Raw genomic sequence first — 15431 nt, forward strand, 5'->3', positions numbered from 1 at the left:
AAATTCTGTTAGAACTTAGAAGATGCAATTGCAGGTGTAGGATAGTCAACTCTTTCAAGGTTCTCATAGTTTAAATGAACTCAAATTGAAGATCTTGTGAGTTTATCATGGGGCATCACTCCATAGTTACAAAACAGAAAAAAAAATCATATCTGAAAAATTTTTTCACGTCGAAAAAGAAAGAAATCTATTTTTAGTTGCCATTCTACTTCTTAATTTACACCTTTTTTTTTTCATTCCAATGCGCATTTTTTTAGTCGCAAATAAGCGAACATTTTTTTTCAAATTTCCTGTTTGCCGACGAGAAAAATTTTTTTACATGTGATTTTTTTCTGTTTTTTTACTTTGGGGTGATGTTTCTTGCATGATGAACTCACCAGATCTTCAATTTGGGTTCATCTTCACTTATAAATGTCAGATTTCGTTCCATTTGATCGCAAAATATGTATCTAATCGTGAGATATTGGAGAAAAGCAGAATCCATCTTGCAATCAGTCTGCCAAACAATAATGTTGAAAAAAATTGTTTTGTCTCTTGTACTTCTAAAATTATATGTGCTAGAGCACTTGGTAAATTTCAATTGATCATAGCTCCTCTGTAGTAGGGTGTTCATTGCAAATTCGGACGATTACTTTATGTATAAAATCAAACTTTTATCACTGTGAACTGTTCACTCGAAAAACACGGTTCCAACCTCTCAAAAACCACGAGTTTTCGTCATTTTTAAAGGAAAATTTCATAAATGGAGTAAAATTACATAATATGATGACTAAAAGTGTTTGGACTTCAATTTTACTTTTTTTAAATAAGCTACGTTTTTAACGCCCATTTCACAAGATCCACCCATCTCCTTGCCTCATCATTTCACCACCTCACCATCTTAAAATATTTTACTTGATGACATTTTTTTGAAATGAAATTTAGAAATGAGAACCAAGATATTATTATAATTTTATACATTTGAAGCATGTGTTTCCAAAACGCACTAAGTCCATTTTCAAAGATTCTGAGTTTGCAAGCAGAAAGTTGCGGCCCAAAATGGCTGCTTCATTTATACATTATGGTAAATTCAGTTTGAAGTAGAAAAAAAATTAAAGGCACAAATACCTGGCAGCAAAACGCAAAAGCTGTCTTGCAATCATCCGCGAATAGCAGAGATGGCTATACTTCCATAGTTGAATGATGTCTTCCGCTTGCTGTCGAAATCATTCCTGAATCCATTCTGCTGCTGTCGAAAGTGACTTTGGTTTTATTTTGAATAACATTGTTCTAGAAATTCAGTTTTCGATTTTTGGCGAATTTCTGAAAATCAAAACACCAAAAATGCGACAATAATCAAAATTTTCATCAAATTGACCTAAAAAGCTCTATATAATTTGGTACCTATGCACCTTATTTTCGACTCCAAAATTGATTTGAAAAATGAAATTTTCACAAAATTTTTCCCAATGAAGTTCACTTTTAATCCCAATTTCAATATACTGAGTTGATTGAAGGCGATTTCAAGCTTTTTTAAGAGCCTTCGGTTATGCATTTTGGAAATTCCAGTGTGACTTGAGTGGACTGATTACGGGCAATTTTTCTAAATTCGATTTCTAAAATCTGCGATTCAGCTTTCAAATGAATCTGATTCTGAATTCAATATTGCTATTTTCGCTCTACTGCTAACTAGAAATGAAAATTTGATGTAAGAATAAGATCAAAAAATATTTCGAACAGATTTTGTGGAATTTTTTTAAAAAACAGAAATTTCTAAAAATCTGCGGGAGATTCCAGTAATCTCCAAAATGTCGCTGGATGCTGCAAAACGACTTGAAAACTGCCTGCAGTACACTCTTCATGCTGTGGTAGGTACCTAGGTACCTATAGCTGCGAATTTATGTTTTCAATTTGCATGATGAACTGTGCTCAGTGCTCAAAAAAATGAATAAGACGTTTGTATCAAAAACACTTCTTGAAGAGAAAAATTGGATAAAATCGCGATTCAGCTACCGTTGTGAATAGGATTCAATTTTCACGATTAATTTTTGTTTTGAATCCGATTCTGAATCGACAATTTGAATTATAGTAAAAATTTGAGAGCACAAATAGCAGAAAAACGCAAAGGCTCTTTTGCAATCAGCTACTCCGGTAAGCTCTCTTCAATACATTTTTCTGTTGTCTGGTTGGAGGAACTCCTGCTCCCATCGAACTTTTTCAGAGTCGTCGTCGTTCTTCATCAAAAAAAGTTATCAAAACTGATAGAGACTTTTGCAACATACTGTGTAGTCTATCTTGATTGATTATTCGAGTCGATGTTGCTTCCAGATTCGTCTACCATGCATTGCATAGTGAAACCTACACTCTAAAACTTGGTTTTCGAATCTGCATTAGGCACATTATCATCATGAATACCTATATGGATATGGTGGTCACTGTCATCTCTTCCATGTAACGATATCTGCTTCGAAAAAGATCTATCAGATTGATAGCTAAAAAAAGAGCTACTGTCACCTGGGCTATTAACGTTAATTACATCGGAATTTTACTACGAGTGGTACCTTACCTTTTAACCTATGCCATGGTATGGTTTTATGGCAGTATGAAGACTGAAGGTGCAACTAAACACGCACGATAGTCACCATGTATAGCACTACTAGGTGACTGACGTTGTAACCACAGAGAGAGAGAGAGAGTCAATCCGATTATCATATTTTTTCAAAGGTAATTTTCACATTTCGCGACATTCGACAAGTGGTTTTTGTACAGATGAACGTGTGTGTACCTATCGCAGTCCATCTGCATATTACATGTAGGGGTACCCTCCTGGCTTTTTCAGTCGTGGTATATGGTCAACATTATACGTAGCAATAGAACGAAAATAAATGCCAATTGGAACGATATCGCGTATTTTATCTGTACCTACGAGTACGTTGCGGACATTGCAACGTGTATTTGTATTATTATGGTACTATATGGGTTGTGTGTACGTCGTATATAGCGAAATTTATCGAGATGTCGGTCATTTGATGAAACCGCGATAGCGCGAACCAGAGAGGATATTTAAAAGAGGAGCCGGAGCCAGTTTTGCATAAATTTCTCTTCGCATATTAAAAGCTCTATACGTATGACAATGAGCACCGAGAGAGAGGACGTTAATCGTACGAATATTTCACGCGTCGCGTCAGAGTCGTCGGAGGTGTAGGTTACTTTTTTTTCCACGTGTGGTAATGCCATATTCGTGCTGCCGATAGAGATTCTATGGTTAGGTACATATATCTGACAGATTCGAGAATAGCATCGCTACAGAACCAAATGCAGATACGATTTATAGTCTTGTGGGTTACTGGTTGCTGCAGCAGCTGAAACGTAGATGGAAATGTACTCGAGTATTGCTCCAGCACGAAGAAGATGACAATATGGTAAAAGATGTTGTCAATTTGTCGACTTTAAAAAAAAATAATAAAATAAAGAATCGGAATAATCGATGCAATAACAGACTGCAGAATCTAGCAAGTGGACATGAACACCGATGGGCGATGCTATCGATTACGATATGGTTAAAAAGTTGAAATGGCGCAGCTGGACTATACATTCATACGAATACAATTTGTAGGTAAAGGTAGCCTATACATATACGATACGATGTAAGGTAAACGTTGAAAATACAGATACACGTACACGTGCTGCGCCAAGTCGGATACACTAGTGACTGAGGAAAAAGGGCTCACGTGTAGGATTAATTTTTTTTCTGCTTTGGTAACCCCTGGCTTTGCCCCGTTGCTAATATCGTATTCATATACGATTTCTAAGCGATATGTATGTATTTTAGAGTCGGTTCCGTCATATATTTCATCTCTTTAACATAATGGTCTCGAGTACGCACTACACAGATAGAGTGAGATACACCGGCACCGGCGGTGGTGGCTGGGCGGGTGGATAGGATAGGATAGTGGACGAGCTATGGCATGGAAGCAACCTGCGACGGCGAGTAACCTATTTCACTTCCGTAGTACGCCCTCTATATGTGTCATAATGTTTCCGTAATGCGGTGACTTACGTTGCCGTGGCGAATTTTTGACGTTTTTGTGCAACTTACATTATTTTGTGTGTGAGGACGACTGTCCATATTTGTATGTTTGCGTATTCGAGTATCTACGAAGTTTGGATCCGTTGAGATCAGCTGTGCTGTTGGTCTGCTCAGTTGGATATTTTATCTTTGAGGAGGGGAATTTGATGTGAAATTAACGAAGAATAAAAAATACTTACTAGATTTCATCATTAGTCATTTTTACTAATTTGCAGCTGATATTAAGTTTTTCTGCGATAAGCCTAATCTGGAAATTGAAGGGGCATGGGTAGGTATTATATGAATTATCGAAAATCCAGATTTAGTTTATGGATGCTGGCGTAATTTTTTGAGACGGACAAAAAAATGGGTTTTGACAAAATTGCCTCGAGCCCCACGTTGGGCGCCAAACACTTTATGGATGGAGAAATCATCGATAAATTCGAAAATAAATTGAAAAACACCATAAAATAAAACATTTTAGGGTTTATGAATTTTGATTCCTTTGGAAGTGTAGGAATATAATCTAACCTACACCAACTTTGTGGTTCTGGATATCTGGTTATGCACTGGAGGCACTACGGGCAACCATATTTTTCAAATGAGTAAATTTTTGTGTCAAGTTTTCAAGTTTCTCAAAATTTTAAAAAGTTAAACTTTTGTCAATTTTGAACTGAAGGTAAATTCTTGTGCAAAAAATGGGAATATGTTAAATTGATAGGTAACTTGCATTACCCCGAACGAACGAACGAACGAATGATTGAATCAAATCAGCATTTTGTTTTCGTTTTCAACTTGGAGGATTGAGATGAGAAGCGTTCGTATTTTCTTTGCATTTTCAATTTGAAAAATATCAATTTCTGAAAAATTGAAAATATTATGATTCACGATGAATTCTTCAATTAAATGCTGGTTCATGAAGATAAGCACATCTTGGCTACAACGCTTCGAATTTCTATAATATCTCTTCTTAGTAACACATTGTATGTATTGTCGTTTAATAGCTCATTTACCTTGGTCTGTAACTGCGTATTTTCTTGTTTGATTTTTTCAATATTTTCTACTAGAGCCTTCAGTTTCAGAGATAGGCTTAGAGAACCTTATTTGTTTGCCTTGAAAAGTTGTACCCGAAACGAGAGTTGAAAATTAGATTTTCGAAAATTCACCCTTTCTCCGTCAATTTCCAGATTAGGCTCATGACACGTTGGCGAAGTTTCGTTCTGATCGGCGATTATCACTTTTGACTCTTTCCTGTAGAGCTAGATCGAGTGAGCCATGTCTTTGGACCCCTGTAACCAACATTTTAGGATGTAAAAGTCATTTCCAAGATGTTTGACACATTTTTGAAAATTCGAAAAAGTCTCATTAATGTGAATCTTGAGCTTTTTCATAAAGTACATAATTATGTAGATTGTAGGTATTTATTTTTTTCAAGCCTTTTTGGAACCTCGAGCGAGTATCAAACTTTCCCTGAGAATTCCAAATTTTTCTGGAAGGGCTCAATCCATTGGTCAACAATCAACGTATCTGAGTTGACACACCTGTGATTTCCTATACGTATAGTATAGTACGCTTGAAACCTTTGAAAAGGCTTCAATGAGCACCAATCGAAGTTATGCTTTACCAGACTTTATTTTTGGCCCTTCCTGAGCCATTCGATGTTGCTGAAAATATTGTAAATTTGCTGTGGTTTTTGCATGGCACAAAGACTTATTGTAAAAAAGTTGATTATTGCAGCAGGTTTTTTGGAATTTTCAAAAATTTGCAAAAAAAAATTCAAAAATGAACTCGAGCGTTTGTAATGCTGGTTACAGAGAGTTTTGAATAAATGATCTTTCAATCTAACTCGTTTTTGTTTGACAATTATTCAAGATACGCGATGCTGCTTTCAAAAAAGTATCAAATTTATCAGGTTGTTCTAATAAGAAAGTCTTACATTTTTATATCATGCGAGGTTAAATTCAACTTTAATATAGGAATTGATTTTTTTTTTGAAAATGAAATAATTACATAATTTTGTTTCATGAGCAACAAATTGTTGGCTACAGGTATTTTTTGCTACTATTCAAGTCAGAATTATTGATGCACCTAAAACGTTTTTTCATGATGAATTTTTTTCGGTGTTCGGGTACATGGGCATTCTGTTCTGGTTCACTATTCACTGCAATGATCAATGAAGTTCAAGTCTGGGAAAAGGAAAAAGTACTTACTTAAGTATAATGCTTTCTTATGAAGTGCTATCTAGACAGAAATGGTGTTTAATGAGCAGCATTCAACTTGAATTTATTTCTGTGGAAATTTTTGCTGATCTTATTGAATTGTTAGAAAAAAAGAGTAAAGAACAAAATTTCTTCAGCGAAACAGTCTGGTGACTTATCTAGCAGTGTAATAATGCAAATTTCGTCATGTTTTCTAAAAAAATTTATTCGCTTCGCTAAACTCGGAAATTTCAAAAAATGGGTTCTCTTGAAAAAATTGGCCTCTTGAAAAAATTGGCCAATTTTTTCAAGTTTTCTATTGCTAAATATCGCTCTTGAGTTAGGTATTTATCCATTGAGAAAAAAAGCAGAAGTATAATGTTTGAATTTCTTGTGTTATTTGACGTGCAGGTCAACTTCGAAATGATAAAAAAAAGTTATTTGAATAAAAATACAATTTATGTCACTTCCATGGGCCATGAATAGTAAGTTCGGAGGGTAATTTTTGCTGCTTCCCAAATAATGACGCTTAGAAGCACCATTGTTGCAATGGTCACTACAAGTCCATAGTTTGGAAAAAGAAAACAGTTTACCTACTTAGGTACTTTTCAAAAATGAGCGTAAAGTGAACGTGACTTATGAAGCGGGTTTTGTTTTTTTTTTTTTGAACAAGAAAAGTAAAAACAACACTGATTAGACCAAACTGAGTAAAAACCTTCATTTTGAATTGAAACTTGTTAGTACTCCAGAATTCCAGAAATTTTTTTTAGCTACGGAGGTGTGCTTGGAGGATCATATGTGTAGTCCTTGAGGAGAGGACATTTTCTGAAAAAAAATCAGTTTTTTTTTGCTCTAGCCTCAATTCAACTTTTTTTTCAAAATAGTTGCTCAGCTTCAAAAGATAGTATTTGAGATTCTTCGTCAGCCCAGGTTACTGTCATCAAAATCCAAGACCACTTTTTGGGCTCTTCTAAGCGGTTGGAAATTGAGATTCCTCGTCGCTCTAGGTCATTGCCATCTAAATCGATGACCACTTTTTGTTTTTTGGGCTTGTGTAAGCGGTTAAAAATTTTCAAATTGCTTATTTTTGGATAAAATTCGTGTTTTGAAAAAAATTCTCAAATATTTCGCATTTATTACGTTAAAACAGACTGGAAAAAAATTTTGGAATACAGAGGTACCATTTTTTTGGTCATTATCGCCCTTTTCAAAAATCGATAAAAAATATCCAAAAACTTCTCAATTTTTTTGAGTTTTGTAAATGACTAATAATTATTGAGAAATTGGCGTCATTTTATTCCAAAATATTAACGTTTTCTACTCCAGAAAATTGCACTTGAATTATTTATCCATCGAGAAAAAAAGTATGAGTACTCGTACAATGGCGGAATTTCTTACGTTACTTGACATAGAGTGTAACTTGAGGCAATTAAATAAAGTTTTTAAAATAAAAATACAACCTATGCCAATTCCATGGGCCATGAATGGTAAGTTCAATGGTCATTTTTTTTGCTTTTTAAATAATGACGCTTGAAATCACCATTGTTGCGAGGAAAAAGAAAAATGTTTACTTACTTTTCAAAAAATGAACGTAAATTACGTTAGTGGCTTCATGAGACATTCATTAGTAGGGCAGAAGAACATATTCTTTGGCATATTTTTTTCTGTGCTATTAGGTAGAGAATATCCAACACATCTTTGCGAATCAAGAGATTTCGAGTCGAATAAGCCAATGTTATTTGGCATATTTTAGCATATTTTGACCATAAATGCACGTTTTAGCATATTTTTACCTGTTTTAGCGCATATTTCAGCATATTTAATCAATTTTTACAGGTTTTCCCTCTTTTTGGGGAATATTTTCAAAACATTTCAAAATTTCACTTCTTTGTATATTTTTGAACACAAACTTTTTTGGGTGGATTTTTTTGTAATCTTTTGTAATTTTTTGAACACGCATTTTTTTGAATGTAAAATGTCAACACTGCATAAAAAACTGCCTCAAAATATAAGATTTATCACTTTATCAAAATTATTATTGTTACCTTCGAATTCACTTTGTTTTTCCCTGTAAAATGATACCCATATTGTGTAGGAAATGATGGGAATATTTTGGCATATTTTGACTTTTTAGGGAATTTTTTGGCATGTTTTTGACAAAATTAGCGCATAAAATATGCGCATATTTTCAGTTTTTTTTGAGCATATTAGAAAGCAACGGGAAACTACTAGTGGAAGCTCGAAACAACGTCGATTCCCCAGAATAATCGCAGTGGCAATAGGCATTCGCCTCACCCTGTAAGGGTACCACAAAAATGCGATTTCCAATGTCCTGTAAAGGACAAGGAACCACGACGACGACGACGACTATTCTTCTGCCCTATTCATTAGATTTTTAAACTTTGATTTTAATTCTAAGGATCCAACTTTAAAATTTTTCGTGTGATTAAAATCGAAACATAAAGTTGCAACTGTAGATCTAACGTTCTGGGTCTATTAGCGTTTTTTTAAAACCAAAATATTCTATGATCTTGAAAGTAAATTTGTAGGTTATTGGGGGGTTTTCGCGAAAAAAAAACATGTTGGAGGAGTAAAAACCTTCATTTGGAGTTGAAACTTGAAAGTCATCTCAAAAAAATTGATTAAGCTCCGGAGGTATCCTCGAAGGGGATATGTTTTTCCCCCTCTAGCTTCGACCCAACCCTTTTTTAAAATAATTGTTCAACTCCAAAAGATAGTATTTGAGATTCCTCGTCACCCTACATAGGTCATTGCCATCAAAATCCGAAACATTTTTTAACCTCTTCGAAGCGGTTCAAAAATTTGCAAATCGCTTGTTTTTGTGTAAATTCGTGTTTCGAAAAAAAAAAATTTCAATGTATTTCGCATTTATTACCGCTGAAACATCAAAAGATAATCATTTCTAACTGGAGTAATATTTTGAAATACAACGGTCCTAATTTTCTGGTCATTATTGCCAATTTCGAAAAACCGATAAAAAATAGCCAAAAAATTTTCATGTTGAGTTTTTTAAATTGCTAAATAAGTAGTAATTAAGAAATTGGCATCACTTTATTCCAAAATATTTTTCCAGTTTAAAAATGACATCTTTCTATATTTATTCGAGAAGAAATTTTTATAAAAAAGATGAATTTATCCAAAAGTATAAGCGACCAGCAAATTTTTAATCCCTCAGGGCTAGTTGCACCATCATGGTTTAAACTCAGTTTAACGCTAAACTCGGTTTAAATGCAAATAAAAATTGTTGGCTATTTTTTAGCGTAGCAAAATTTGTATTGATATGTTACTTAAACTTGATTCGAGTTTGTTCACAGAATGGTGCAACTATACCTCAGTAGAACAGAACCCTAAATGATCGTGGTCTTGGATTTTGACGGCAATAGCCTAGGTTAACCCAGAATTTCAAATACCACCTCTCGAAGCCAAGCCATTTATTCCAAAACAGGTTGGGTAGGGGCAAGAGCGAAAAAATCACAATTTTTTGAAAATTTCAATAACCTACACCTTCTTTAAGAATCTATTATATCAATAATATCATCCTTTAAGGAACACTTTCGAACCTGAAACTTTTTTTGGGTGAACGTTTTCTATTCCTGAATACCGCACTTGAATTATTTATCCATTGAGAAAAAAAGTATGAGTACTTGACACAGTCTAATTTGAGGCAATAATATAAAGTTTTTCAAATAAAAATACAATTTACTCGTATGCCAATTCTATAGGCCATGAATGGCAAGTAAGTTCAGTGGTCATTTTTGCTACTATTGCGATGGTACAGGTACAAGTTTGGAAGAAGAAAAAAGTTACTTACTTTTCAAAAAATAAACGTGAGGTAAATACAAAAGGGTCTTCGTTTCATGGTTGTTTATTTTTTTAAACAAGAAAATTAAAATAACTGTTTAACGTACTGTTTTTTTTAAAATCAACATAATATTCTGTGATCTTGAAAGCAAATTTGTTGATTATTGGGATGTTTCGCTAAAAAAGCATGTCGAAGGAATGGAAACCTTGATTCATTTTGAGTTGAAACTTGAAAGTCATCCCAAAAGAATTGATTAAGCTGCGGAAGTGCCCTTGAAGGGGATATATGGGTCTTTAAAGAGCGGACATTTTCGAAAAAATTTGCATATCGCTTATTTTTGGGTAAATTTGCGTTTTAAAAAAAAAATCTTCAAGATTTTCGCATTAATCATGTTAAAATATCAAAAGATATCATTTCAATTTGACTGTAGTAATATTTTGGAATACAACGGTCCCAATTTTTCGTTCATTATTGTCAGTTTGCTAAAAGAAAAAACATTACTTACTTTTCAAAAAATCAACGTAAGGTACATATTATATTGCGTAGGGCTACTGTAATTTTATATTTTTGGATAAATTCGTTTTTTGAAAAAAAAAAACATTTCTCAAATATTTCGCATTTATTATGTTGAAACGTCGAAAAATATCATTTCAGACTGAAGAAATGTTTTGGTATATAACCGGTGCCAATTTTTTGGTCATTATTGCCAATTTCAAAAATTCGATAAAGATAGCCAAAAAATTTTCAACTTTTTTTTAATTTTTCAAATTACTAATAATAATTAAAAAATTGGCACCACTGTATTCCAAAATATTTTTCCAGTTTCAGAAATGATATTTTTCCATGTTTATTTGAGAAGAAAAATTTTTAAATCCAATGATAAGCGACCAACAAATTTTCAACCCTTTAGTAGAACAGAACCCTAAATGATCGTGGTCTTGGATTTTGACGGAAATAGCCTAGGTTGACCCAGAATCTCAAATACCATCTTATGGAGCCGGATCATTTATTCCAAAACAGGTTGGGTTGGGGCACGAGCGAAAAAAGTGCACAATTATTCAAGAATGTCCATAAGCCTTCTTTGGGGATCAATATCATCTTTCAAGTAACACCTTCGGAGCTGACTTTCAATTAAAAATTAACTGCAGGTCTTCGCTGAATTTTCTTCAAATCCTCCAAAAAAATGTTTTCGCGATCCTCTTTAACTCGTATTCAAGTTGGGTCGTCTGCCAATAATTAAATTGAGCGAATACTTCAATTATGAAACACCCTGTATGCATCTATCTATACATATTGGTAGCTTCAAGTATTCACAACGTACTCCATACACCTGTATCTACATAAGTACACTATTTACACATACAAATTACCCCAACCAACCGAACCCCCATACCGTTAGGGTGGCTTTTCGGTAGGTACCCTGCAACTCTCGTAGCATTTTCCCATGAGAGATTATTGGAAACTTATTGCGCTTTTCGTCAGCAAAACATGGGTATACGCGTATAAATACTATAGGTACAGCAAACCCTCCTCTTCGCCGTTTGCGTTTGGCGAAAATGCGGTTGCAACTTTGCCAAAATGTGTACCTACCTACTCGTACTTACTTGAAGGAGGAGGACGCGACGAACCACGACCACCTTTTTCCTACTTCTTCATCGTCGTCTTCGTCGTAGTTTGCTCGTCTTACAAGATAGTTAATGCAACCACCAAACCCCACAGACTACTTCACTGGGTGCGTAATAGTGATGTATTTGTAGTGGTACACTTTCTAACCAATTTTATAAACTCGCTGGCGCGCGTCGCGACGCTCTACGCGGCTTCTCTAGTACTTCTTAAAGAGACTTTTCACGCAACAAGTACACGTTCGTCTTGTTAATTTACTTTGGCAACTCGGTCTCATCGTAATAACTGCAGCGATGTACGAGTATATACGGTCTTTAATTAATATAAAAACCGAATCCTCCTCGTGTATTACGTCGTCGTCTTCGTCACCATCCTTACGTTAGACAAAAACTCAGAGATGACGAAGAACCGAGCTCAAAGATTATGTAAAATATGTGACGCAAAACTTCGCCATGAAGACGCATCTGATAGAAGGATTTTCTGCTTACGCTTCGCAGAATCTATGCAAAATTCAAACAAGACTCGGTTCGCGTGCTCGACTATATACTAAGTATATTTTTATTTTCGCGATATTTTCGCAATGACGGAGTGGTGCGAAGCGGAGAATACTTTTCGGTTCACTTGTCCTTGGAACATATCTCGCAGATTTCAGAATTTTAAGAAACATCGTGAAATTTTGGTTTGAAGCTGGGTCTATAGAGCTCTGATGGTCCTATTTGTCAATTTTTGAACAAATTATCTTGAATTTGGGGAAAATGAGTAAAAAATTATTGAAAATTATCAATCTTTTCGTACAGAAAGCATAGATTCAAAAATGATTAATTTTCAAAGTATTCCACCAGACAAAAAAATAGAACGAAACCAAGCTAGATCGAAGCAACAGGTACTGAAATATCCGTAACCAAAATTTCAGATCCCAAGGTACGTTTTTGGATGTTTTCTGGAATTTACAAAATAGGTCAAAAATTCACTTTCGAGCTCACACTCCTGGAATTTCTCGGTAACCACCTAAAATGTTCGAGAGGGTACCCAATTCGGGTGTCTCTCTCTACCAATCCTACTTTTGTCCTGGTTTAGGTGCTTTTTATCAAATCGTTCTGCTTTTTTTTTCCAATTAGACTCAATTTTTTATTCATTTCCTTTTTTTGTGGAATTTTGAAAAAATGTCGTTGTTTTTCACATCTTACTAATGAAAAAATATTGTGTAAAAGTAGTCTTAAGAAGATGAAAAAATACAAAAAAATCCCCCCCCCCACTTTCTTCCCTTTATTAAAAATTATTTCAAAGAACATGAATGTTTTTTTTTTGTTTTTTGTTCAAAAAAGTATAGTAAAAGACATGTTTCTATTACGTTGAAAAAGTATCTGTGATGATAATTTCATTGAAAACGTTCGAAATAAGTTGAAAAATTGGAAAAACAATTATTTAGATGAGGTGGTAAAAATATTGCTGATTCTCTATCCCTCCCCCCCCCCCCTCAAAAAAGAAATGTTGGAATATAGTGTCTACCGGCCGAAAAAAAATACAAAATCATGAAAAGAGTTCAAAATTCGAAAATGGGCTAAAAAATTTGAACAACTGCCAACATTTTTCTAAAATTTATGAAATTTGCCTGAAATTGAAAAAAAATTCTTTTTCAGTATAAAAATAAAAGAAATTAAAATTCGAATCAATTGAAGAAATCAGATTTTTTGTTCTCACAAAAAACTGTGAAGCAAATTGTTCTCTTAATTTTTTGTGGCTAATATTTTTTTTGGTTGAAAATTTTCATGCGAGCTGTTGAGATAATTTCATTTAAAACGTTCGAAATGAGTTGAAAAATTTGGAAAACAATTAAATGAGATCAAAATATTGCTGATTCTCCCTCCCCCTCCCTTCACTCTCCAAATAAAATGGAAAAAATTTGGAATATGGTACCTACTGAGCGAAAAAAATAACGAAATTCTAAAAAAAAGTTCAAAATCTGAAAATGGACTGTAAATGTTTGAACAACTACCAAAAATTCTTCAAAAAATGAAATTTGTCCAATCTAAAAAAAAAAAACATTTCATTTTTAGGTATATGAATAAGAAAGATTAAAATTCGAATAAACTGAAGAAAATCAGATTTTTTGTTCTCACAAAATATTGTAAAGCAAATTGTTCTCTTCAATTTTTGCAAAAATTTTTTAAAAAATTGAGTTTTTGTGGCTATACTTAAATACTTTTTTTGGTTGAAAAATTTTCATGTAGGTGGTGGGAGGGAAGAGGTATGAAAATCGTATTGAAACCACTTTATATAATGATATACATTATTCATAATTACGAAAAAATTGCTGTAAGTGCGAAAAAAGTACAAAATTTGGATAAGTAATAATGTAAAATTGAAAAATTAATGTGTAAAATTTCGACCCCCCCTTCTCCTACCTCCATAAAAGTCGTGAAACATTTTTTACAGAATGCCTCGCAGTTGAAAAATCGAAACGGTGAAGGTATTTTTGACATCCACCTCCCTGACCATCATCCCTGCTTTCCTCCCTCCCGGAAAATAAAGAAGTCGTCAAATATTCGAATAAAGGCCATTTTTTTTATTTTGAATTTTGTTAAGACACTTTGCCAATAAGCTCGGATCAAATTTATGGGTGCTAAGGTTCACTTTTGGCCGTTTCAGAGCGACTTGAAGTTGCTGGAAGCTCTGGAATAGCCTGAAATGGGTAGTTTTCGAATTTGAGAGTCTAATTGAAGTGATAATCATTGATATTGGTTCATTTTGTTCAAAAAATTTTTCATTTCATAAAAAAGCGTAAAAATTGCCCACATTTTTTAAATTTTCAAAAATTCCCCAAAAATCCAAAAATGAACTTGAGACCAGAAATTTTGGTTATTGGGGTTTCAAGACCTGCTCTTTTAATTCAACTTTATTTCGTTCAAATCGAAGAGTACGAGTTTATAAGGTTCCCTTCATCCCTTATGAGATGAATATACCTCCACGTGTGTGTGAGATTGGTTGCCTACGTACCGAATCGAAGGAGGGCACTAAACTTGAGAAACACCCTGTACGTATGTTAAAGCTGGTAATATAGTGTACGAGATTCAACTAGAGCAGTAGGTATAGGTAATATAATATCGAATGCTCATATACTACCAAATGGCTAATAAACATTCTGAAACACGAGCTCGGTGCCTGTTTGTAAGCTGTTGGTTGTTTTTACGTACAGCAATGCATCGTCGAGTAGCTGTTTCTCTCCCTCTTTCGAATGGGCATTATTCGTAATTAATTGACCGGAATTATACGTATCGATGGCACGCGTGCGGTTGCATGCCAGTGTATTTCGTACTGTATAGTGTATAGTATAGGTAATATACACGAAGGATTTTAATGGGAATTTCGCATTGGTTTTTTTCTTGTGTTACAGCGAGGCTCTGAAGAATTGCTAACGCACGGTACCGGCGCCGCAGTCAGTAATGGAAACGCTATCAGCACTCATCCCGGACTCGTTGATAATAATAATGATGCTAAAAAGGTAAGTCATTCGATTCGAGATGAATCAGTCTCATATATGTACTCATGTATTCTTATATGCTTTCAAATCATCGTTTTGTTTGTTTTTTTTTTCCTCTTCTGCGAGATGATCTTGTTATGTACGAAGCGACGAGTTGAGTCGAGTAAATCGAGGCGTTTAATTTTTACGCGGATAACTAATCGACCGTTTGATTTATTGCAACGAGCAGAAGGGCAAAAAATGATTAAAATCGGCTCG

General features: G+C 34.2%; 1 protein-coding gene across 7 annotated transcripts in view; it reads left to right on the forward strand.

Moving 5' to 3' along the window:
• heph (polypyrimidine tract-binding protein 1 heph) overlaps positions 1–15431 on the forward strand; it is a 613245-nt gene that overhangs the window by 394258 nt on the left and 203556 nt on the right. For all 7 annotated transcript variants that reach the window (XM_065347154.1, XM_065347155.1, XM_065347157.1 and 4 more), the window contains one exon: positions 15087–15194. In XM_065347154.1, the coding sequence (XP_065203226.1) occupies positions 15087–15194 (108 nt within the window). The remainder of the gene's footprint in view (positions 1–15086; positions 15195–15431) is intronic.

Source organism: Planococcus citri, chromosome 1, assembly GCF_950023065.1.
Source record: "Planococcus citri chromosome 1, ihPlaCitr1.1, whole genome shotgun sequence".
In the NCBI taxonomy this organism is placed as follows: Eukaryota; Metazoa; Arthropoda; class Insecta; order Hemiptera; family Pseudococcidae; genus Planococcus; species Planococcus citri.